Source organism: Falco peregrinus, chromosome 10, assembly GCF_023634155.1.
Source record: "Falco peregrinus isolate bFalPer1 chromosome 10, bFalPer1.pri, whole genome shotgun sequence".
NCBI lineage: Eukaryota > Metazoa > Chordata > Aves > Falconiformes > Falconidae > Falco > Falco peregrinus.
The window spans coordinates 27898823-27923733 of NC_073730.1; the positions used below are offsets into that span (position 1 = coordinate 27898823).

General features: G+C 37.6%; 1 protein-coding gene across 1 annotated transcript in view; it reads right to left on the minus strand.

Annotated features, from left to right (window-relative positions):
* The window catches only part of FAF1 (Fas associated factor 1), a 171236-nt gene that overhangs the window by 128847 nt on the left and 17478 nt on the right, over nt 1-24911 (minus strand). The window contains exons 3-4 of the mRNA XM_005231694.4: nt 6586-6632; nt 2479-2687 (exon numbers count right to left, since the gene is read on the minus strand). Of these exons, the coding sequence (XP_005231751.2) occupies nt 2479-2687; nt 6586-6632 (256 nt within the window). The remainder of the gene's footprint in view (nt 1-2478; nt 2688-6585; nt 6633-24911) is intronic.

Below are 24911 nucleotides of genomic sequence, written 5' to 3' on the forward strand. Positions count from 1 at the left end.
GAGATAAGGCTTCTACCTCTCCCCTTCTCATCCCCAGGCTGAACAAATCCAGTTCTCTCTGTCTCTCCACCTACTCTGCCTTGTGCTCCAGTCCTGTGACCGTCTTGCTGGCCTCTGCTGGACTCACTGCAGAATGTCAACAGCTTTCTCGTACTGGGGACCTCAAAACTGGATGCAGTGCTCCAGATGCAGTCTCACAGTGCTGAACAGAGCAGAATAGTTATTTCCCTGGATCCACTGGCTACACTCTTGCTAGCATAACCTAAGACATGGCTGGCCTTCGCTGCAAGGGTGCACTGCTGATGTATCCCTAGATCCTTTTTTTTTTTAATAAAGTTGCCTTCTAGCCTGTCAGTCCTCAGCCACTTATCAGGTGGGACAACATGGAGTTATGCCGTTCCAGATGCAGGACTTTGATTTCTTTGAACTTCAGGAGGCTCCAGTCAACCCATTTCTCCAAACTGTCCAGGGCCCTCTAAACAGCAGCCTTGCCCTCCAGAATATCAGCCACTTTCTCTGATCTGTACACTTTATGAACTTGCCAGGAGTACTCACCTGAACAGCCAGGTTTTTCATAAAGACATTAAGTAACACTGGCACGAGGATCAACGCCTGAGGGACATCCCTAAACTAGTAACTGTTCACCAGTCAGATTTTGAGCCCAGCAGTCTAGGCAATTATCTACCTACCCTACCAGCCAGCCCACGTATCCAGTCCTTACCTTAACAATATGACTACAAGAACACTACACCAAAGAATGTCAAAGGTCTTACTACAGGCAAAGTGACATCCACCATTCTCCCCTTGTCCACAGAGCCAGTTGATCAAACCATAAAAGGCAAATAATATTGAATAGCCACAATTTGCCCAGAGCAAATATGTGCTGGACATTCCAAATCACCTTATTTTTTTCCCATACTCAAAAAGGGCTTCCAGAAAGATTTTCTCCATAATCTTTCCATAGACCAAGTTCAGTAGTCACCACTGAACAGTAGGCTTAGATTTTCGTTAACCCTTCTTCTCATGCTGGTACATACAGATACACTTCTAATCCCTCAGTGGTTTCAGCTTCAACTGAGCTTTGGTCTTCCTTAACTCCAAACCTGCCTACTGTGGCAACATCTCTGTATTCTTCCTGGGTAGCATGTCACTGCCTTCCACCTTCCGCATACTTTCTTTTTGTATTTAGCTTAGTCAGAAATTCTTTGTTCTTCTATGCTGACCTTCTTTCATGCTTTCTCCTCTTTCTGCATGTTAGAAGGAACTGTTGTTGTGCTTTAAAGAGGTTGCCCTTGAAGACTGACCAGCTCTTTTGGCCCCCTTTGCCCTCCAGGGCAGTGTCTCATGGGATCCTGCGAAGCAGACCCCTGAAAGAGCCAGAAATCTTCTTTCCTGAAGTCCACGATGAAATTCTACTGTTTGCCTTGCCCACTTCTCTCAGGACTTTAAAACACAAGGCTACCCTCAATTTTTATATGCCAAAATACAGACAGAAGTTCTATACTGACTTCCCTCTGCCCAACATCTTATTAACTTCTTTCAGGTATAAATAATTCAGGAAAAAAAAAGTACTACGGCTGATCAGGCATTTCTATCTGCCTCACAAGGCTGCAACTCGGTGTAGTGCAGCACAGCGGAAAACAAGCAACACTGATCAAGAACTCCAACTAATCACCACTAGGTGGCACCAGCCAATACCAAATCAAATGCTAAAAAGGCAAATAAGGATCAAAAGTTTCAAATTCCATCACAGACGTAAGGCTGCAGCATTGAAGTGTTTTGATCAACTATTTCTTCATGTAGTTCCTTATTTTGATCTTTATACGCTCTTCACTAGAAATGAGAAGTAAAAAATCCCACAAAACTTTTCTTAGCAAAAGTAAATCAATTCACGGTTTGAGGAATTTAAATAATAACATGCTCTGCAATACTACCAATAGCATATTTTTAACTTACAGTTACAAAATGTATCAATTTTAGGATAAAGACAATGAACTGATAAAACAAATCTTAATTTGCAAAGAAGAGTCAAATAAAAAAAAAGAATGCAATGATGCTCTTCACACTGCAAAGAATTCCTCTGATCTTGTCACTAATCCTGCACAGAAAGAGATGCCATAGAGATTCAAAAAGGAAATGTCAGGATCATCTGCCTATTAGTGGATTGCATCCACACTAATTTTACCCCAAATTACATTTTCATGCCTGAACTTAATCGGCAATCTTCATTTTGCTTCTGAAGCAAATTCATAAGAAAACTAGATTTCAAATTATTTGATAGATCACTAACCTTTACAATGGATTAGTGAAATTTTACTTTTTTAAAGCTGCAAAGAGATTTGAAAATGGTTAGTAGCTGTGGAGGCTGCATTTTCTGGGGGATTCTTTTTCTTTTTTGAGGGGCTTTGTTTTGCTTTTTTCATTTTGTTTTAACAATTTTACCACAACAGTTTTCACTTCATTTTTACAAATCCTTACCAACTGTGGAGCTGTCTTCAAGTACTACATCCACATTTCTATCTCTGTACTCAACCCTGAAGTCAAGCATTCGAGGTTGTCTTTCCACTATTTGTCTAGATGGCACTACATGGCGAAATGCTGAGGATGAGGAAGGAGTTGAAGAAGCTGCTGTAGAATGACTCGTGGGGCCATACGCTGGTCCATGTAAAGTCTCTCCACCATACTCACTGAAAGATATGTAGATAAGTAGGTTTAAACAGAACAGTTAATATGTTTAATTTGAAGTTAACAAAGCAAAATGGACAGTATTATTCACATACTATGGTCCACAGCGCACGGTCTTGAATAAACTACGCTGTCATATCTGAAAGTATCGTTTTACTAATAATTAGCAAATCACTTTCAGATCAGCAATTTTAACATTTCAGTGACTCAAAAGTGCTATAGGAGAACAGCTTATATGACAAACAAGCATTTAAGCCATTATTTCGGTCTAAAGTTTACTATATAATTAATATCAGAATTGTCTTAAGAAGGATTACTTCCTGTCCCAGCAATGATGTGACCAGATAAAAACTGGCACCATGGCAACAACAGCTATCTACATCATTGGGCTAGTATCAAATGGAAATGAGAATAAGAAATAAGGCTTAAAATACTGCACCTGGATCGGTAGTTTTCCACTAATTTGGTATTGGAAAAAAGTCAGATATGAATAGTTACATAGTAATTAAGATAATGAGCTATATATCACAAGAAATACCTAGAAGTACAACAGTAACGCAATGCCGAATTCTAGCTTGCCTTTAAGCTCAAAATCCTTCAAGCCTCCTGGTCACTCATAAAAGGATGTCTCCATACCTGGCTGCTCAAGAATACATACAGCATTACAGGTCAGAATAAATTGGGAAACCCTCACTACCCAGTGAGCCTCTCCACAAGAAGCATGTAACTGGGGTTAGAAACAAAGGTAACAAAACATGAAATTTAAGGAACATTACTCCAAGCAAAAAATCCCCTGTGATGTACAGGAATTAAATTTGGAAGGCTAGAAACTTCATAGGGTAAGCCTGGAGCTTTGCCTTACAGATGTTCTTATCAGGAAGATTATCTGTGCTGGGTAGTTACAGTGTATCATGATGGAGGATGCAAGCTAATAAAATGTATGCACTGGAAGAATGGAAGTTGAGCAAAGAAGGATTTAGGAAATGCTGAGATGTAAGTGGTCTCATTTCCATTCTTAAACAGAACTTCTTTGAAAAATGCATTCTGTCCTTGGAAGATACCACAGTATCTCTCAATGCAAATCCTTCTCATAGCAAGCCAAATCTGTCATCCAGAAGAGGCCTGAACATAAAAAGGTGTAAATGTGGATGGTGTGCATATCACAGAAGTGCAGAAATTATACACAGCTGTTGCAAATCCCATCACTGTACCTTCCACATTTGAAAAAGAAAAACATGTTATGCTTGTAAAACAAGGGTCTCCACTTCTCACATCAGCAAGCTCAGAAGGATGAATTCCCATCTACAAGGGCCCACGCTCAAAGGTCAAAGACCCACTTCAGAGGTCTAAATAGTACAGGAAACTGTCTTATTTTCAGGATTTAAAAAAGTATGAATACTGAGTGATATGTTATTGTCTCAAATCTGATGGTCAACTATGAATAAAGTACTAAATTTTGTTAACAGAACCCAAGATGCACTGAATATCCTGATTCTCAGGACTGGACTTTTTTTTTATTATTATTACACAATGTAACTGAATTACAAAACAATTCTTTTTTCCCTTCAAGAAATTAACTTACTTCAAGTCCAGTTGTATTAATTCTGCTTGATTCCACCACAAAAGGCATCCTACATAACTGACTGGCAACCTCTACTGGGACATCAAAAGCCTCCTATCAGTAAAATAAGCCTCATCTGAAAACCACTGGAAACTAGGTTTCTAACTCTTCTAAGCCTCCTTTTAAACCACTTTCATTGGAAGAAAAAAAAAGATTGGACATTTGACTGTCTAACCATTTCTAAAAAATAATAAATTAGCGTGGAAAAAAGCTGTAAGTGGGTGGACACTGGACAACCTTGTTAGCTAAGTCAGGCATGATGACTCCCCAGCTCCTTCCCCCTGACCAAATGGTTCCAAACATTCTGCTATTTTGAATATAAATGATTTGAGGTCAGGACCTACTAACATAGGTAGAAAGACTGCTCAACACAACTGAGACTTGATCTCAAATGGACTAGGTAGGCCTGATGGTAAATAAACAACTAGTAACTTCACTAAGCAAACAAGCTTTTAACCCAAATCAAAAAGACCAACACCGAACTGAGTGGTGCAGTCAACATGCTGGAGGGAAGGGACGCTATCCAGAAGAACTTTGACAGGCTTGAGGGGTGGGTCCAAGTGAACCTCAAGAAGCTCAACAAGGACAAGTGTGAGGTCCTGCACGTGGGTCAGGGCAATCCCAAGCACAAACACAGGCTGGGCAGAGAATGGACTGAGAGCAGCCCTTCGGAGGACTTGTGGGTGTTGGTGGAGAAGCTCAATATGACCCAGCAATGTGCATTTGCAGTCCAGAAAGCCAACGGTATCCTGGGCTGCATCACAAGTTTGGCCAGCAGGTCGAGGGAGAAGATTCTCCGCTTCTATTCTGCTCTTGCGAGGCCTGACCTGGAGTGCTGCATTCAGCTCTGGGGCCCCCAGCATAAAAAAGGGCATGGACCTTATGGAATGGGCCCAGAAGAGGGCCATGAAGATGATCAGAGGGCTGGAGCAACTCTCCGATGCAGCCAGGCTGAGAGAGTTGGGGTTGTTCAGCCTGGAGAAGAGAAGGCTCCAGGGATACCTTATAGCAGCCACCCAGCACCTAAAGGGGGCCTACCAGAAAGATAAGGACAAACTTTTTTGTAGGGCCTGTAGCAACAGGACAAGGTGTAATGGTTTTAAACTAAGAGAGGTTAGACTTAGATTAGATATTGGGAAGAAATTCTTTACTGCGAGGACAGTGAGCCACTGGCACAGGCTGCCCAGAGCAGCTGTGGATGCCCCATCCCTGGCAGTGTTCAAGGCCAGGCTGGATGGGGCTTGGAGCAACCTGGTCTGGTGGAAGGTGTCCCTGCCCGTGGCAGGGGGGCTGCAACTAGGTGATCTTTAAGGTCCCTTCCAACCCAAACCATTCTATGATTCTATTAACTAAAAACTGACTCTGATGACAGCTTTTGTAAGTATTAACAGATGCCAAAACACCACTTTACCTACATTATTTATCTCTTCTCATCATTAAAATAATTTTTTTCAAAGAGTACAGTGAGTATGTTTCTAAACAAAAATTTAAGCACTATTTTACTGTCTCTCTCAAGTAATTCAATTCCTGTTCTGCTGTTTCCAATTGCCTCATCAGCACTTACAACCTCATCCTTCAGTAACATCAAGATATCCAGGCATCAGTATACAAGCCAAAATTTAATTCAGAAGCTGAAAGAAAATCAGTAAAGCTAATTTTAGAAGGAAGCAAGCTTACCTTATCTAACACAGTATCTGCTGCTTGTAATTCAATTTTTTAAAAAGCTACAAAAATACAAAGATTTTTGGCTGGGGACAGGGAAGTACAGAATATTAACACCCTTAAAAACGCATAAGGAAAAAGAAAATACTTAGCCAGGAACACCTGTAGACTTGCCTTGCAAATTTTTTGATCGGGGTAGGGGAGACGCGGGGATGGGGACTGGGGACAGATGGGACAGGACACGGGAACGGGGGGGAACAACCAAAAAAACCACAACAACAAAAAAACAACCAAAACACCAACAAAAAACCACCAAGTCCTAACATCCAAGAAAGCATACCAAAGTCTAGGCTCAGTAAAGAGACAATCCTGCACAGAATGACCCCAAACCCAATTAATTCAAGATAGAAATTAATTTGAACAGGCATTCAAGCTGGTCCTCCGCCAGTATAGCAAAAATTGAATATTAAATCAGCTTTGCCAGGAACAGTATTTGTGGCTCCAGAAACTGCTTTAAAAGGATAATTACTTCATCATCTTAGGATTCAGGAACAAAAAAATGTAACGATTACCCAGCAGCATTCTCTCTGTGTACTACTCCAGTCTTCTGTGCTTACCTTTGTAGAATGCCGTTTTCTTGTGGTATTACACCATTTATAGCTGCCTGAAAAGAGAAAACAAGTTTTGAGTCAAGGATACAGAGCAGCAAAAACACACGAGAACTTCTATAGTAAGTTTTTAAAAGTGATGAGCTTGCTTTAAAATATGGCATAAAACGTTCTCCATTCAGTGAGCATTCTTGGTGAACAATACTGTCAAAGTACCTGCATAAATTAAAAACCATATCTAAGCGCAAACAAACATGAACTGAAGCTCACACTCCTATGAGAGTGCAACGGATTTCCCAGGTGGAATGCAACAGGAATAAACTGCATGGCCCACGTCCAGTAAATCTAACACTTTGTACACTTGGTACATACATACAGTGAACATACTGCTTTCAAATACATCAAGCTAACAGCACAGACAAGGCAGCCAGACAGCACGTACACAGATAACCTAGTGTTTCCCAGAAGTATCAGACCTGCACAAACCTATAAACCCACACAGCCACACACACACGGCATGTCACAAGCCTGACATGCTCACAAATTGCTAAAGTTGGTGCAAACAGCTACTCAACAGGACACATGCCTCGATCACACCTATGCCTTCCAGGCAACCTGCTTCTACCTCACATCATTTAGCCTCTTAGAAGTCCTCATGTTCCAGGGACTCACAGAAATTACTATCCCCAAAAAACAAACAATCTTCAAGTAGAAGAGGAAGTAAGATTTATGTGGTTAAATATCGTTCCGTGATGTCCAGATCATCAGAACAAAATATTACTTATAGAAGTATAAGTACAATGCTACCAAGCTGCATTCAGATTCGGTTTTATTTGAAACTACAGAACTATTACCTATAAAAATATCTGCATTAATTCTATCTCATATTAAAATGCATTCTTTTTAAAATAATAACACACCCCAGCTACAAGTTCAAAACCCCACTGCTGACAAAACTGTCTTTCTCAACCTGTTACGGCATTGCTCCGTTCTGCATTGCACAAAGCTTTAATGCATTTCCAGCACATCTGATGCTATAGAGGTTTGTATAAATTTTGAAGTTATATGTAAGTCAGGATGAGAGAAAAACTTGGAAAGCAAGTAAGACTCTCTTCAACAGTATTCAGAAGACAACTTATTTCAGACAACTTTACAGCACCAAAAAAGTGTTTTAAAATGATCCCATCACTAGGATTTTTCAGATTAAGGGGCAGTGAAAGTGACACCATGTGAGCTGCTGAAGACTACTTACACATTTCACTCCTCAGCTGATTAAACTTCATTCTGATTATTGTTAGAAGATATTGGAGTAAAGATGTCAGAACCCTACCTAACTTCAGGCTTTTAATCCTAGCCCAGCAGTGGGCAGATAAGGTGGAATAGCACAGGAGGGAATTTGAGAAGGAAGGAGAAAGAATTCCAAAAATATCTAGAGAGGAGAAAAAACAGACCCCAAAAGACTGATTCGATTTCTGCTCTTTGATGATCTTTATAATCACTATTGTGTTCACAGGCACATATTTGTTAGGCTTAACAGTGAGATTAAAGAGAGCTTGTAGTATCCCACTAATCTTTTTCTGCTGTACCAGCAGTGATTCATGCATTTCTACTGTCACAGCTTCTAATATCTGCTTTCATATGTCAGCTATACCTGACCTATTGGCCAGAATAGCTGGTGTACGAGTGTCTAGTCCCTGATGAAGAGGAGAACACTGATGTTTTGAAGCTCATAGATTCCCTGGTACTCTAGGAGGCTGCAGAACTAAGGACAGTCATCACCTATCAACATCATTTTTACAGAGTGACATTAAAAACAAAACAAAACAAACAACAGCTTAAGTAAGTGCTCAATCAACATAAAAATAGATTAAATCAAGATTTAAAGGCTATGGTTTCTTTTTTTCTGAATATATAAACACGGGGTTGGTTTTTTTTCAATTTCCATTAATAGATAAGGCTACATAAAGTCAAAAAGTATTACTGCTGAACTCTGCTAAGTAACTATGATATTGCAATAAGATTTATGTATTTAGAAACAAATATTCCACAAATAATAGCAAAAAAAGCAGACAAGGAAAAGGGTCACCAGTATCTACAAGCTACAGCAACTACCCATGAAGCTACACCAAATTACAGTGAAAACAAAGCTTCCTACCGGATCAGGTTTTAAATCAGTTTATCCACCATGCATGGCAATAACCAGTGGTTTCTTTTTAACCATGTGTCTCATTTATCACCATTGTGGTTTTTGCAGTCACACATAGCTCTTGATCATTTTCATCTAGTAAACCTCCAGAAAAAGGTGGGAGGCTTTGGTTTGTTTGGCTTTTTCCTGTATTGGCTTTACCCTGCCATACTCCTCAGCAATATACATTTCATTCCTGTCAATCAACAGGTAAAGCTGGCTGAAAGACAATAATAGCCTTCATTTTGCATCTATAGGATACAGAGAGCAAATACAGGGTTTTGTACCACAGGACCTACACTAATAATGATCTGATGGTGCAAAAGAATTCTCTTTACTGGGAGAAAAAGAAGCTGCTTCAGCCATGAAGAAATATAACACACTTTGGCATTTCCACACTTCTTCTGTCAAAGCTCATGTCTCTGTCTCAGAGGATTAAATCAGCTCAAACTTCTTCTAAGCCCAGTTGGGTTAAATACGATAGAGGCTCCAAGCTATTTTCTTTAAAACTGAATAACTCACTTGTTCACATCCCCAGTTTTGTAAACTTGATGACATTTAAGGGGCATTGCAGTAAGAAAAAACAGCAGCAGCATTATGTACTTTTTTTGATGGAAAGACCTCTATTAACCACACTGTAAAAATAAAGAGTCTGGACACTGTTTGTTAAGCAAGATGGAAGACTAAAATTATATAGATAGCAAATGGCAGCAGTGCACATGTAGATATTGCATAAATATTAAATATCCATGTTCTTGAAAAACATCTGTAAGTAGACCCTGAAAAGAAACTAAGAAAAAGGAACAACCATCTGCTTTAGAATTTCATAGGAGAAAGATTGTGACTATTGAAAAAAAAAAATTAAAAATAACAAGTTATTAAGGCAAGATCTGTTCCAGGCTGTTCCTCCCCAGTGTCAGTCCCCTTTGAGAGAGGGTCAAGTCTCTATGGTTAATCAAACATTCAAAGTTGTGGGGATTTTTTTTGGTTTTTTGTTGGGTTTTTTTTTTTTTCGTCTTTCCAAACAGGGATCATTTGATCATCAAAAATGGCCTGTGTGACTAATATACAGTAATTAAAAGATGTATTGCCCTTGAAACAATTTCAGTGCGTTAAATCTATTTGTGATTTATTAAATACAAAGATACCATGTCTGGCTCAGAAAATTTCTTCAGCTTCCAATAACCTGTTGCTTAGACTGCTACCAGGGAATTAGCACTCCATGCTTACACTGTTCTCATGCTGTATATCCACAAGTGTCACCGCTGGATACTGGATACCACAGTTCAGATGGGTATTTGCCTGTTCTAATGTTATCACTATTTAAAGAGTAAAGCTCACCTTAAATGGAAAGTTATAGGGGTTTCATGAAATTTTTCCTAAAGCCAAGAATCTTAGGTGTGTCTCAGTGCTATCCATATACAAACTCTACCATTAACACTGTTCAAACTTGGAACAGAGGAATAGAAGCCAGGACATAATTACTGCTTTGATAACAACATTCAAACAACTTCCAGGCCCACAATTTGTTTTAGGAAATTATAAGCCAAATTTAGTTATTCTTGATTTATACATTTTGTTTAGAGACATCAGTCATATACCCAGGAATTGAAGCAGTTTATTTAAGAATTTATTAAACACTGCATGACCTGATCTAATTGCACCTGCTTTGGACCAGACTGATGTCCAGAAATAACTTTGAATCTCAAGCAGTCTGTGACTCCATCATCCAACTGTATAGGATATATTGATAAACATTACTGAAAATCCTGCCTATTTAAAAGTGAATGGGAAGACAGGAATATGATGTAATACTGGACTGATGAGAGCCAGTTACAAAGGTTCAATGTAGCAATACTCTTCTCATGTTTGTTTCAGCAGCAAGCTTCCAAATTACAGTATCAAAATTTATTCAATCCAACTTTGTTTCCTGCAAACATTGGAAACAACAAAGCAACAGGGTTAATGAAAGGTTACCACATTCATTAACAGTTTGGGCAACCCAGCAGCTCTGTGGTATTCTACAAATGGACTGAAATTATTTCAGTGCCTAAAGAACATTGTGAAGCAAACTGAAATTTAAAGCTTTTCCTCAAGGGAATATTAACTTAAATAGATTAGTCAGTTCTGACTAAATGTGACCATCTTTTATGAGTACAAAACAGTCTTAGTGAGAAAACCAAGAACCACCATTTCTTAATAATACGATAAAGCAACTATGTTGATGACTTCTCTCAAAATATACAATTGTGGTACTAACCATTTAAAAGCAATTAAGCACATCTTACAGTTTATCCACCATGCATCCCAGAGGGATGAGGGTCTTACAAATAATTAAGAACAAACTGGTATTTTAGATAGCACAAACATTAAACTCCCTAGTTTAAAACACTCAGTGGTTATCACTGTTTGAAGACAAACTGGATCTGCTAATCATGTTACTTAAGCAGAGGTCTACCTATACTGATTGTATATTCAAATGGGGCAGGGAATTCCTTCCTCTTCATGAACTACAGAAGGAAGGTAGTTCTTAAATTTCCAGAATTTAAGAGTGATGTTTAGAAGCATTAAGAGTTAACCGCCAAAAGCACAGTTGAAGGCTTTTGCAGTGGGTAAGGTGAGAGAAGATCTTTCTCCATGGCTACCTCTCGTCCCCTCTCCCTTCCAATTTCCATACCACGTAACGGTTTTGGCTGACAGATACTGATCCTACCCTAGATACAGATCCTTTAAAACCTTCCCCATTCAACCCTCTAGCCCAATGAAGAGCAAGACCTTTCAACAAAGCAAGATGTAAGATCAGTTTTCCAAAACAGGGTATTAGAAAACACATATTTAAGCAAAAGAAGAAATAAGTTCAAGCAACACGGTGCTGGGAACACAACCCTTCCAGAAGAAGAGGCTGGAGAGATGTAAATACTGTGCATATGTGAACACTGCACAAATTTTATTGAGATAACGATATCAGCTTAATGCAACCAGTACGAGTTTATGTATGAATCAGCTTGCACAGAGTTTTAAAAGCCTTATTTATGTTTGACTGAATTCAGCAAGTCCACTTCAGTCTATTTAATAAAGTCCACACAGAGCTTTACATTTGTTTAGCTAAAAATTGAGAAGGTTTACATTAAACAAACACAATATATGAATGAGACACAGACATAGGGTAATAGGAACTGCCATAGCAAATAATTTAATCCAAAATCCAAAGATGACCAACCAAAAAGTATCAACTGCTTCAGAAAGTCACAGGGAAATATAATGGAGTAACTTGCTCACAGGGCATTTTCTTCCAAACCCCCAATTTTCTGTAGGTCTGACACATTCAGATTTATAGTAATTATAATTTCTTGTTGCATTCCACTTAATCAAATAACCTCACAACCCACATATTTATTATTTTTATGAAACTCAGTAAGAGCCTTTTTCGATGGAAGGATTAATCTATTATGACTTTCAAAACTCTATATTCTTCCTCAAATGCTACAGCTCATAGATTTTTACTTCTGGTTTAAAATGTCTGGTAAGCTAAAAACCCTAAGTTCTGCATTTTGGGTCTTTCCTGTTCATTTTGCCTTTTCTTCCTGTTATATATTTAATGTCTCCTTGATACAAAAACAATTTCTCTCAAATCAGAAATTCAGAAAGTTTACCCCACGCCGTTTTCTACATTAGCAGAAGCAAAGACAGCTCACCGTCTTAGAGGAAGGGGTGCTACCAGTTTTTAGGACTGTATTTCAAAATATAGCCAAAAAAATGTTGGTTTTGTTGTTTCACACTACAAAACAAATACAAGCCTATTTTAATACTTGCCTGACCCCTTCAGCATTTAATCTTAGGCTTATTCCTCAAGTCTGATTACACAAGTGGATACAACACCAAAACCTACACAGAAAACTTCACAAGAGAGAGAAATGACGTGCAAGACAAATGTACTGTGGTTTTTGAGTTCTGTAAAATAAAAAAAATATATATAACTGTTCGATTTTGGAAATATCAGCCAGGATTCCTCTGTCCTATCAATCCATCCTGCTTGAGGCTCACTCAAGATTTGCTGAATTCAAACAAACTAATCATGTGTTTTAAAAGGTAGAAATGTAATGAAATATACTAAAAGGCCCTCAGTAAGCAATCTATAATATACTAGAAAAAGCATTTCTTATCTTTTTCTATTTTATGATATACTTCCACAGCATAAAAGGGTCATTTATACTACTCTGTTTTCAATTTTAATTCCATTTCAATTAATACTACTACTAATTTGGGCTAAATGTGATATTTCCCCTGAAATACAATATTCTTACTCTAATCTTGTTGCTTTCACATGATAAATTGCTTATCCTAAAGATTTAAAATCCATTATTTTATTTGGTATTCAAACAAAATAAATGGTTGATAAAACTCCAAACGCTTTGTACCACGGGGTGCTTTAAAAAAAAAAAAAAAAACAACCACAAAACACACAAAACACAAACAAAAAGAAAACCAGGAAACAAAACCCAAAACCAAACAAATGTTATCCAAAAAGGAAAAAATAAATAATTAAATTATAATCAGTAAAGGAAAATAGTTAGTGAGACAAAACATGCACAAAAAGATAAAAAAAGCAAAAGTGAATTTTAAATTGCTTCCAAAGTATAATCTGCGTGACAAAGGAACATACTTTTATATATAACAGCAAAGCAAAACAGGGGAAGCACAAAGACTTATTAGTTCCTTTTGAGCATGGAAGTATTTCTTGCCATGAAACTAACTTGCACGGTTCTGCTGTATGCATACATTTCAGTAATAACAGTGTATGTTTTGAAATAATGTTCCCCTAATAACCTTTTTGGCAAATACTAATTTGGGGTTGTGTTTCCAACAGAACTGATCATAACAGGGAATGCCAGATGTAGATGTGTCAAAACATTTGTTCTGACCTGCTGATACTGTGATTTCAGGAAACTGGATAAAAAGAAAGGCTATGCATAGACTTTTCTTGTTAACAGTTTACAACAACGAAGTACTAAATTTGGAAATAAACAGCAGAAGCTTTACTAACTGATGCTGACAAAAACATACTGCAAGTATTACTCAAATACTGCAGTCAATTTGGATTAATAAAATAAAGGTTTGTTGAAATCAGCTGTAGTAAATACAATCACTTCTTTCTGCCCCAAGACATCGAGATTGTATGATGAGATTCCCAAGCAGAGGAACATGGCTGCTGTGCAGCTTTATACAACTACCACATCTTGCCTGTCACAGGCAAGGCTGCAGTCTGTTATTCTAAACAAGAAATTCCATGAAACCTCCTGCAGAAATACCAATTATTCTAGACCAGGGGGTTTTTTTACAAACAAGATACACTATCACCTTCCTACACACACAGCTAGTTTGAAACCATTACTTTAACGAGTACTGACTGCTATGAGTTTAAGTTTAAAAAAAAATATTTGTTTTTTATTTTTAAATGAATGCAGTAATATTTAATTTTTTTAAATTACGAATTGTGCCCCAGTAGTAACAGAAGCAACCTCTACCTTTGTTATCTTTGGCAGGCTTTTCAAGGCAAAGAAATGAGTCAGCTTTTTCCTGTAGCTTGTGTTATACTTGCTGGCGTTTCCCCAGCTTTGCAAGTCTCAAAGTATTTCCAAGTGCTAGACGTGAAGTTACACCCACAAAGTTTTTACAGAATGCCAACATTTGTCCCCATCGTGGTTAAAATTTAACCAAAAGCTGTAATTGAAGTACAATGAAATGTCTTCTATGCATTCTGCTTTATTTCAGCTTGCTTTCTTTACAACAAATATACTTCATGAAAAGCTGCAAAACAATAGAATTGCTAATAAAGCAAAAAATTTAACATTTCATCAAAAAATGCCACATGAATATATTCACACAGATGATTCACTTCATCAGCAAGAGAGCATGCGTTGAAATAGTTTACAATTAGCACTCTAGATGTGGTTTCCCATTTCTCCCTACTACTTTGGTGGCTTCAGCAAACTTTTTCCTGTAGTTCTTACAACATACCGAAATTCACTAGGAAGCCTTTCAACAGTTAGATATACTTCTATCATCCGGGACACACACACACACACCACATTTCACACAGTTCTTTAATTTTATATTGTCACTGCATTATTCCCCAAACAAAGCACAATCTTAATAATAAATTAATAACTGGATGTATTTTCCTAGCATAACAAAACTAAGTAACATGAACAGATTTATAAGAAGCTTATGGATCAGCATCCATCCAAGCTGAAACTCTGTTTCAGCAGGAACAAAGGCAAATAACCCACTCTGGACCATCCACTTACCACTTACTCATATAGAAAGGGAGAAGAGCAGACCATGACGTGTCTGCTACCTTGACACACACGTATGTATCTTGATCCTAGTCTTTAACATCACAGATTTTTTACACCAATACTGCTTTCACCTTCTAACAGAAATGAATGCTTATGCTTGATATCAAAACATATTTTGTTAGTCCTTAAAACATTAAGCTAGACAGCAAGAGTCAGACAAAACAAAGGCTATGCCTGAAAAAATTATGGGTGTACTGAACTCCCACATTTCTACCCCTCTCCCAATTATTTGTGAATTTGAATTACAACACTGAAATGCACAGGCTGGTGATAGTTACCCTGTGACAACATACTTTTTGTTCAGGCTTAAAAAGAACAATAATTAAAACCAACCAAATAAATAAATAAAGCACTCATTGTTATCACATACTAACTCTTAGCAAGTGCTATCAGGGATGAAAACTCAGGACACAAGTCAATCCAAAAAGTCCTGGATGTACTGCCTACAGACAAAGGCTCCTTCACTGAAAAGCTGTAATAACGTGAAACATTTTATATGACAGCATTCAAATTACCCTAACCATAGTCAGCAGACTGCCTAATCACTAATCCATAATAAAAGAATAATTATGCAAGATTTAGCTTAAAAGTTTGGAAACCAGAAAATCCCAAGCCAAAGCATGTAACCTACAACTTGTCTCACAGTATTTCTCACACCTCTCAACAACCTATGCTACACTGCTGGTGCTGCAGCAACCCAGGTCTTCCAGGACCAGCTAAGGAGAGGGTTTTTTTAAATAAAACTAGGACAGAACGGTTAAGATATTCAACAGTATTGTAAGTAAATCCGTTTGTATAATACTCTGCTTTGAAAGCTTGATGGGTCTAGAGGACTGTGGTAAAATCTTTCACAATTAAAGTTCACTTGCAAAATAGTCACAGCATTGGCACTGGTGCTGGTTCAAATAATTTACTACTTTTTTCTCCTATTCATACATTCCTAGCATGATCCGTGGCACAGTAATCACTTCTCAAGCGTTTATAAGATGTATGCAGTTCTCAGTTCAACTAGTCAAGAGTAATATATACTGCAAACAACTTACAGATACCCCATTACCAGCCACTTCACTACTAATGTATTCCAGAAAATTGGTCTTAAATTTGAATGTCTCAGGACAAATTAATGCTAAGCAATCTTCATAGAAATTGCCAATACAGAGGTACCAGCCTCTGAAAATAACTATCTGTAAAATGTAAGGCAGGTGGGTAATGCATCCATATAGCTAGAGCAATACTACCAGGTACTACTGTGATCTTGGGTGCCCTCTTTGGTTATTCTCAGAACACAAAACTCTCTATTACAGTAAACGAGAGTCTTTTTCAACAAACAGAAACCTAAGTTTATTAATCCCACTGCTTGATCGATCACTGTGCAAGAAAAACTTCAGAAGCTTATTTCTGAAGTAACTAAATTCTAACTGTTATTTGGTTAGTTAGTTACTTTACAATGTTGGCAGTAAAGTTTTAGGTAAAAGTCTCCTCTGCCCTCATAACAGTTTAATGTGCATCATGACAGCAACATGGCTATAAAATACAGACTTAAAATACATAATCGCAATACCTTTGTTACCCTCTAGTGAATAAAGCAGACGTTCTATTAGAAAAATTAAAATCAATAGTTATGAAACAAAAGAAACTATTTTAGATTACCATAATCCCCTTAGGATCTAGAAAACTATCTACTATATTGCAAGTTACCCATTGCATTTGCTAAAATTATAAAGTGGTGAAAGACACTGATTTCTTCACAGATACTGAAGAACTATTCTAGTTTAACAGGAACAAAAACATGTTTATCTAGAAGACACTCTGCCCAAGCTATACCAGTTTTACCTTGTGACAAAGATACACCCCCCATTACATCTTCCTTCAGTCAGCAACACGAGAATTAGTGCCTTCTGATGAATCAACAAAACTGCAAAGCAGAGGTGAAACAGCACTAAAGAAAACATGTTTAAAGCCATGACTCTTAACTGCCTTAAATTAAAAAAATCCCTACCTCTGAGAGTTACCAATTTTTTCATCCTCCCAAATGACTGCCTTCAAATTGAATGACAAAATAATTGATATATTTAACCCTAATTCATGGTTTCCATTAAGTTGCAAACTGCACATCCCTTGGCCTCAATCCATTTAAACATGGTAGAATGAAAGTGAGCCCTAAATACAGTTAGTCACCTACTAAATAAGTGATCCCATAATGCGAATATTTCAGCAGTGCCTTGAAAATAGGAGACAAGAATGATGCTGCTCAGCACCAGTTTTCTATAATGACAGCTCAGGTCTTCCCAAGCTCTGAGGCCGTCAAGACTTTTTTCACAAAGTAAGCACCATGTATCAGCAGAGGAGCAATTTAAAGAAATTAAAACTGTTTTCCTTAAATTCCCAAACAATCTTTCTCTGACAAGGCTTTGCCCTGGGAAGGAGACGCAGTAATTTCCTCAGGGATGGGGGAAGAAGAGTTTGCATTTCTTACACATTCACTTGCCTTAGGACCAAAAAACAAAAAAACACAGAAATAAACTGAAGCAGCTAAACATCCCTCTGGGTCTAGTACACAATTTAGCTATTATTTGTTGGGGTAAAGTGTGCTTTGAGAGGAGTTCTTCTACCTGAAGAGTCCCAGGCAAGATCTGTTGGAAACTAATGAAGTTTTGGGATAGCAGACTACAGATGAGAAAAACAATTTCAGCTTTCAAATCTTCCTCTACAGACAAGCCAGAGACTTCCCCCTTCCCACGCTCCTTTTTTATAGGGGGAAAACTGTGAAACTTAAGGTTCTTGGATATTTACATCATATCAGCACCTACAGCCTTGATTACAGCTTTCATGTGTTTCCTTATAAAAATCACAAGATATGGCAATGTTAACGTGATCCAAGCAGCGTTTCTCAACCTCTTGTGAAAGGGCAAAGGTCATCCAGACAAGAAAACAAAACCAAAGCCCAAAGTTTTTGTTTTTTTTTTTTTTGAGGGGGGGGGGGGGGGGGGGAATGAATCCAAGAGACCAACCTATGTAATAAAATGATAGTTTTATTGAAAATAATCAAAGTTTAGAATGTACAAGTCAGACATCTGCTACTTTTATTCTCCCTTAGTATGTTTTTTCCTTGCTTGCATGTATCAGAACATGTATATGACATTTCTGTTGGGTTTGGCTCCATTTTATTTTAAACTGTAGTTGCTCTGTTGACCGTTTTCTGATGTCCAACAGACCACTTGCTGGCAACAGACCAAGACCGATGCAGAGACACAATGGGACCAACTGCAATTCTGTGCTCTCATCAAAGTCATGTGAAATGACTTGTCACAGTGCCAATACAGTGAACACTTTCCTGCATCACCTGAGGTATCAACTAGCACCATTATTAAAAGTCTCAGAAGAAAGCAGTTTGGATTTGGTATGACCACAAAGACTGGGCTAGCTTGCTGCTAGCAGAGGTAATCTTCCTTTCTTGAAGCGCACTGCTGAGGTGACAGAGCAGCACTCTTATCCTGCATTCTGCAAGTAAAAGATTATTTCCTCCACATGTATTAGTGATGGTGTTTTGTTTTGTCTAATAGATGAATGTGCATACAGCCATGTGGAAAGCCATACCATGCTTACAACTGCCTAAAGAAATGCACATTTCATACAGTCTTCAATGTAGAAAATATACAAAAAGGAAAAATCTGTTTTACCCAAGATCAAGTCGTTCGTAAGTAAATAAAACATTTAATAATAATGGGGGGGTTTAAGAATTAGCTGGTCTTCTTTGCTACCACCCAGCTGGATAAAATACACAGCATGCACCTGAGCCTACTCAAAGACACAGAAGTGTCACTTTGAGAGCTGCAGAAAGCTGGAAATACAAAGAATCCTAAATCAAACCATTTTTGCAAGCAAGGATTCCTAATATAATAGAAAGTACACTGAAGACTTCCAAAAGGAATTTCTGTAGTCCTTTGTAAAAGAAAAGTCCACATACAATTTAACTGTGTCCTACTAGAAGGGATTAATGCTGCAGCTGGACAGACAAGAAACCTGCAACTCCTGTATTTCCTGGAGAACAGGGACCGTGCCCGCAGGACGCCTGCGCCAGCGGGATGCCTGTCCACCAACGCTACTTGTCAGCACCTAAGGCAGAGCTTCCTTCTTCCTTCACTCTGCTGGCAGCAGGATTCTGAATGCTGTCCAGGCAACTCAGTGCAGTGACAGCCTGCATAAAACCACCGAGCCAACAACAACCTGTTCAACATTACACCAAGATCTAGAAAAGGACACCTGTCTACAAGAAAACTTTAAAAGCTCCTTACAAGAAAAATTGGGCTGCAAACCTCTGGTTCCCACAGGCAGATGTGACTGTTCATTTGACCACAGGGAGAATGTTATTAATACAGAGATAAGCCCATGTTCCCAACAGCGAAAATCCCTCAGATCTAGTCCTAATGAGACAAGCATACCATGAGCTTCTCGCTAGTCCCATAGCGAGTGCTGTCAAATATATGCCACATTCAGCATGCAGCTCTGAAGTAAAGCTAACAACAGGGCAACAATACAAAAGGGGCCAATGGGATGCACTTCATCACTATAATATGCAGTCCTGGTTCTCCAGCCACTGAAATACAGCCCACTTGGAATGAAATAAGAGCTGCTAAACATATGAAATACTGTCCCACATTCAAGGAAAAGAAATGGCCATGTGCCAAACTTAAATTAATCACCTAGTTTCTGGAGGCAGACTAATTCAAATTGATCAAAAAAAGCACAAAGAAACCACACTAAAGCTTTTGCAGGGCAAACCAGTTAGAAAAAGAAACAAAAGACATCGTTACTGTATTAGTTTTTAACCAACTTGTACTGAGATTTACTAAGCATTGTAACAAAAGAACTTAAGTTAATGGTTAGAAAGCAATAAAAGGCACAAATAACAGATTGTTGATAAATGTCAGGAGCCAATGGCCCATTCTCTGCCTAGAAATCCCATCTAAACTGGCACCTCCAACAGAAAGAAAAAAAATAAACAACTGAGAAAAATGAGTTAGGCCTTTGCAAATTTTGGGGTGCTTTTTTTTTTTTCTTGTTTTGTTTTTTATTCTTTCTTTCCAAAAGATTACATAGAAGTAATTATAAACATATAAACAAAATGGGTACTTACATAAAAAAAAACCCTGTCTGACAAATAACGCCTTTTCTTTTTTAGAGGTTTTAAACAGCAAGATGTAAAAACCCCTCATCTTCTGTGTAAGTTATCCGTTCAAAAGAAAAAACTACACTTGAGAGTTGAAGCTTTATAAATATAAACAAATGTTCAAAATACATAATTTCTCTTCCCAAGGTACGGAAACACTTTTTCCTCAGCTGACCCTTGGAAGCCGTGTATGACAGGGACTGCAAGTCATTACATCTGCAGGTGCACTGAACTGCGGGTTTTATTGAGGTTACACTGTGCTTTGAGCCCCTACCAGAATACAGAATAACAAAGCCAATATAGCAGAAAGGCACTAAGGTCATTTTGAAAATTAAACGCTTTTTTTTTTAAATCATCATTATACACACGTTTATAGTGAAGTGAATATGGGATAACCCTCCCCTTTGATTTAAAATTGTTTTTGTTACATCTTTTCCAATAGACATTGTAATATAGGTATTGCTTGACATCGCTTTAAGAAGATAAATTTCATCAGTGACCAGGAGTAACAACAGAAATGATCATACTGGAAAAAGAAAATTAAGCATGGTGAATCCTGCTTTTCAGTCAAAAAACCTGTTTTGATTACCCATACAGAATATAAAGTCATGCTACATATGAAGTATTTGAGGTTTTCATTAAATCTGTGAAAGCCACGGGACACCAGGTTTCATGCAAGCATTTGATTTCATGAGAGCAAAGAGCTATCACCTATGTAATAACCTCATATATAGGAAGGTCCATACTGCATAAGGTCTAGTAGATTATAGATTCTTGCATTAATGGGTCATTTCCTCTAAATACGTACCATCATCACAACCATTTCAACAGACACATAGTTGGGATTTTTCATACTTTTATTTTATTGTTTTTACACAAAGTTTAAGATACATTTATAATGTCATTCTTACCTTCACATGCCAAAACAGAAGGTCACAGTTTAAATGGGCAAACTATGAACCATCAGACTTTATAACAGACAGAAATTCCTAACTTCTGCTTTCCTCAGATGTTAACAATTATTGTAAATTATTAGAGCTTAAAGAAATGACATGCAGGATATAACATATCAGCAATCCTGGCAGGCTTAAGAGAGTTGGATTCATTTATTGCAGAATGGTTACATAAAGATGAAGCCCTGAAGAGACTGTTATATTATCTACGTTGATCTTCTGTATCTCACAGAAGATCTGAAACGTTTCATCACCCAGCCTATAATAAGCCTAGTAATTAGGCTACAGTGTTCTAATAAAAAACCCTAAGCTGCTGTATATGCAGCAGACCACCACAACAGCCAAGTCATATGCAACAGTGGGGAACTAATTATTGGCAAGATTAAACTTCATGATCCCACCAAGCAATTCATACTCTGTTACTGCATATGAATTCCTCTACAGCACTCATGATGAATTTGATTTTAAGCACTTCAACAAAGCCTAGCAACCAGTTATGAAAGACAGCTTCCTGTATCACTTCAAACAGCTACAAACATGATTTGAACACTGTAGAACATATACACAATTCTGAGACATTTAAGTCTGATTTATTTAGTTCCGAGCCAAAGATAAATTAATGGCAGTTTATATTGTCTTAAAGTATCCCATATAGAGAAACTGACATGAAGACTACCTGGGAGTGAGTAATCTTTAAAAGTTTAAAAATAGGTAGCTGATGTTTCATTTCTAAACTGAAAAAAGAATTCAGATGAGTTCGCAAAAAAATGTAAGGGGCTATTAGAAAAACTAAACCAAGAAACTAGTTCCTTACGCTTCACTCAGGTTTGGCTTTGTTTAAAGGTAAGACCAAATGTCCAAAAGATAAAAACCAGTAACACTCACTTAAGTAACAGGAAAGACATTGGTGACATTTTAACCCCTGGTACTAAAATGTACTAGTAAGACAAGGGGAAAAAAAATATACAGAAAACAAGCAACAGGAACATTGCATCAATGCAAACAAAGAAATCTTCAAAGAAATTATACACAAAAACATAGTACTTGCAGCATGACATTAGAAACCTGTTTTGTGAACTATATACCTTCTGCTGCCTCTGAGCATTCTTACATACTTCTCTGTCAGCCTATATCAGTAAGTATTTCACTGTTTCCGTTTTGGGATCCTTCTGCTTTTCAGTTCATCAGAACTACTTGCTCTTGGTTGTTTTGCTGAAGTCCAAGAGAAATAACAACAGCCTTGAGTTGAGTCTCAGAGTTCAAGAAGCAACAGGTGCTCAAGGGAATCTTCAGCCTGGGTCCCTAGCACAGCCTCTGATAGTGCACAACTTTTTTCCCCAAACAAGAAAATGGAATTGAGATACAGACAGCCTGAATAAAGAGCACGAAAGCAATCTATTCAAGACAAGAACTTCCACAACTTCTGGTTTTGGGTTTTTTCCTAACACTGTAGAAGTGTCCCTGAACTTAGGTTGATCACATCCTAATGGGACTTGTTTAGCTTTCTACTTCATGTTACCCTGGATGCCTCACGGAAGCTTTCCTGATCAAACACAGAGCTCTGATTTTACTTCAAAAATCATGGAAGGAATCCACATTTTAAAAAAACAAGCCCCCCAGAAAAAAAACCTGAACATCTATATGACTATGTTTTACTACTATAGATCATGTTTATCAAAACTTTGAAATAAGCCTCTGAACAAGACACACAAACCAAAGTGAAATTAGAGAAGCCAGTAATGATGTTCATCCCATTTACCTAAGAGACTGGTGGTCAAAGGATGACAGAAGAACCCTTCCAAAATCATCACTATTTCACTACTGTCTTCATGATTTGTGAACCAAGACTCACAAATTTTTTCTCCTTACAAACAAAAAAATTTTGTTCTATGTTGAGCAAAATATTTACTGCCAAGCAAAAGGATTTTTTTTTTACTTTTCATCTCATCTACAAAAAGTCCAAGACATTTTAGTTCAATCAAAACAAAGCCTTCCCTCCATCCCAATTTCTTAGCACTGTCTGTACCTGACCACTGAATAAAAAGTATAAAAAAAACCCCAAATACACATACACCAAAACCAAACCCCAACACACATGGGCCATACACTCATGTACTTCTAGTTTTGTAACAAAAAATCCTACATTTTGCATAAGTCATGAGCCTTTGTTCATGTACTTTTGAAATGTTAAAATCCTTTGCCTAAAAGAGATGTTTGATACTCAAGCTAGCAACTACTTTTCTTCTTACACTCACATTTCTTTTGTCTTCTCTTTCTTCACTTTTCTGTTTCTAAGTCCCTGTTAGAGTGGCATGATCTGGTTTTCACTCCCTTTTTTTACAAGGCGGCTGCTTTTAATAAAGAGGAGCCAGTGTTCTACTAATAACAGACCCTTGGGGCATCATCGTCACTTTCACTCTCCCCATTTTTATTTCCTTCCACAACTTACCATTTCCTTTTTGTAGACACTCCTCTCATTCATCTTCTTTTAGTTTCAAGAATTATGTACTTTCCTGAAGTACCTCTTGCATCCCTAATTTTCTTTCCTTTCTTACTTGCCCTATGCTTTTTTTAAGCTTGCAATTTTGCGTCATTACTTCTTTTCCCACTATATTCTACTTCTAGATCATTTAATCATCACTAATAAAATCAAGAATTTAAAGCTGTTCTTATAGCCATTCTCTTAGTTTTAAACTACTTCACTCTCCCTTTCTGCTCATTCCGAAACCTCAAAAGAAAAATCAAAACAAATCCCCTTATTTGTACCATTTCTCATTACAATTCTCTCATTCGATCCCACCTGTAAGCATTTATTGAAAAGCATCTCTCTTACAATTTGCAGATCCCCTGGAACCACGTTCAACTGACATAATGCATTGTATTGAGAACTTTACAACCTGAACAGAACGCATAAGGCTATTGTTTGCCTTCCTGTAAACACTTCAATTTTCAAAACAGCTCATGCTAAGTGACAACAAAAGATGTTTTTAACTATACCACTGTGTCAGCATACATTTGGGGTTTTCTGTTTGAAGACAGTGATGATACGCACTCCCTTTTTTGCTCGCTGGTGTCTCATTCTTACTTATACCATGACATTCCAAAATAAAGACTCCATATACTTGGGCCAACGTTCTTTTTAAACATTTATTTTCAAGGGTTTGGAGCACATAGTGTTTGTTTAAAATAGGTTACAATATTAAATGTAATTGTAATTGTTATGCCTTAAAAGAAACACAATATCCATTCTAACAAACTCAGTTTAAAACCCCACACTAACCTCAGTGCTACTTAATTTGTAATAATTAACACAGAGAACACTCTAAACAATATGCTGGGAACACAATGTGGCAGACAGTTGAAACTGTATCCATAGTAAACTTCAGGAAAATAGTATTTTTTAAAAAAATAATTTTCTGATTATCTGACCTGGTCCAAAGATCACTCGGGGGGGGGGGGGGGGGGGGGGGGGGGGGGGCGGGGAGGAAAAGGAGGAAAGCAAAGGTATTACAATCTAAAATAAGGTCACTTGCTCTTTAATTAAGTTTATTCTATTTTACCCTTTTAAACCTTAAGAAAATGGATTAATAGTGTTTCTTTATCCTGATAATCCCATAGAGTCTTAAAATACATAAGACCATTTTGCTTGTTGTATGGGTTCCTTCCTA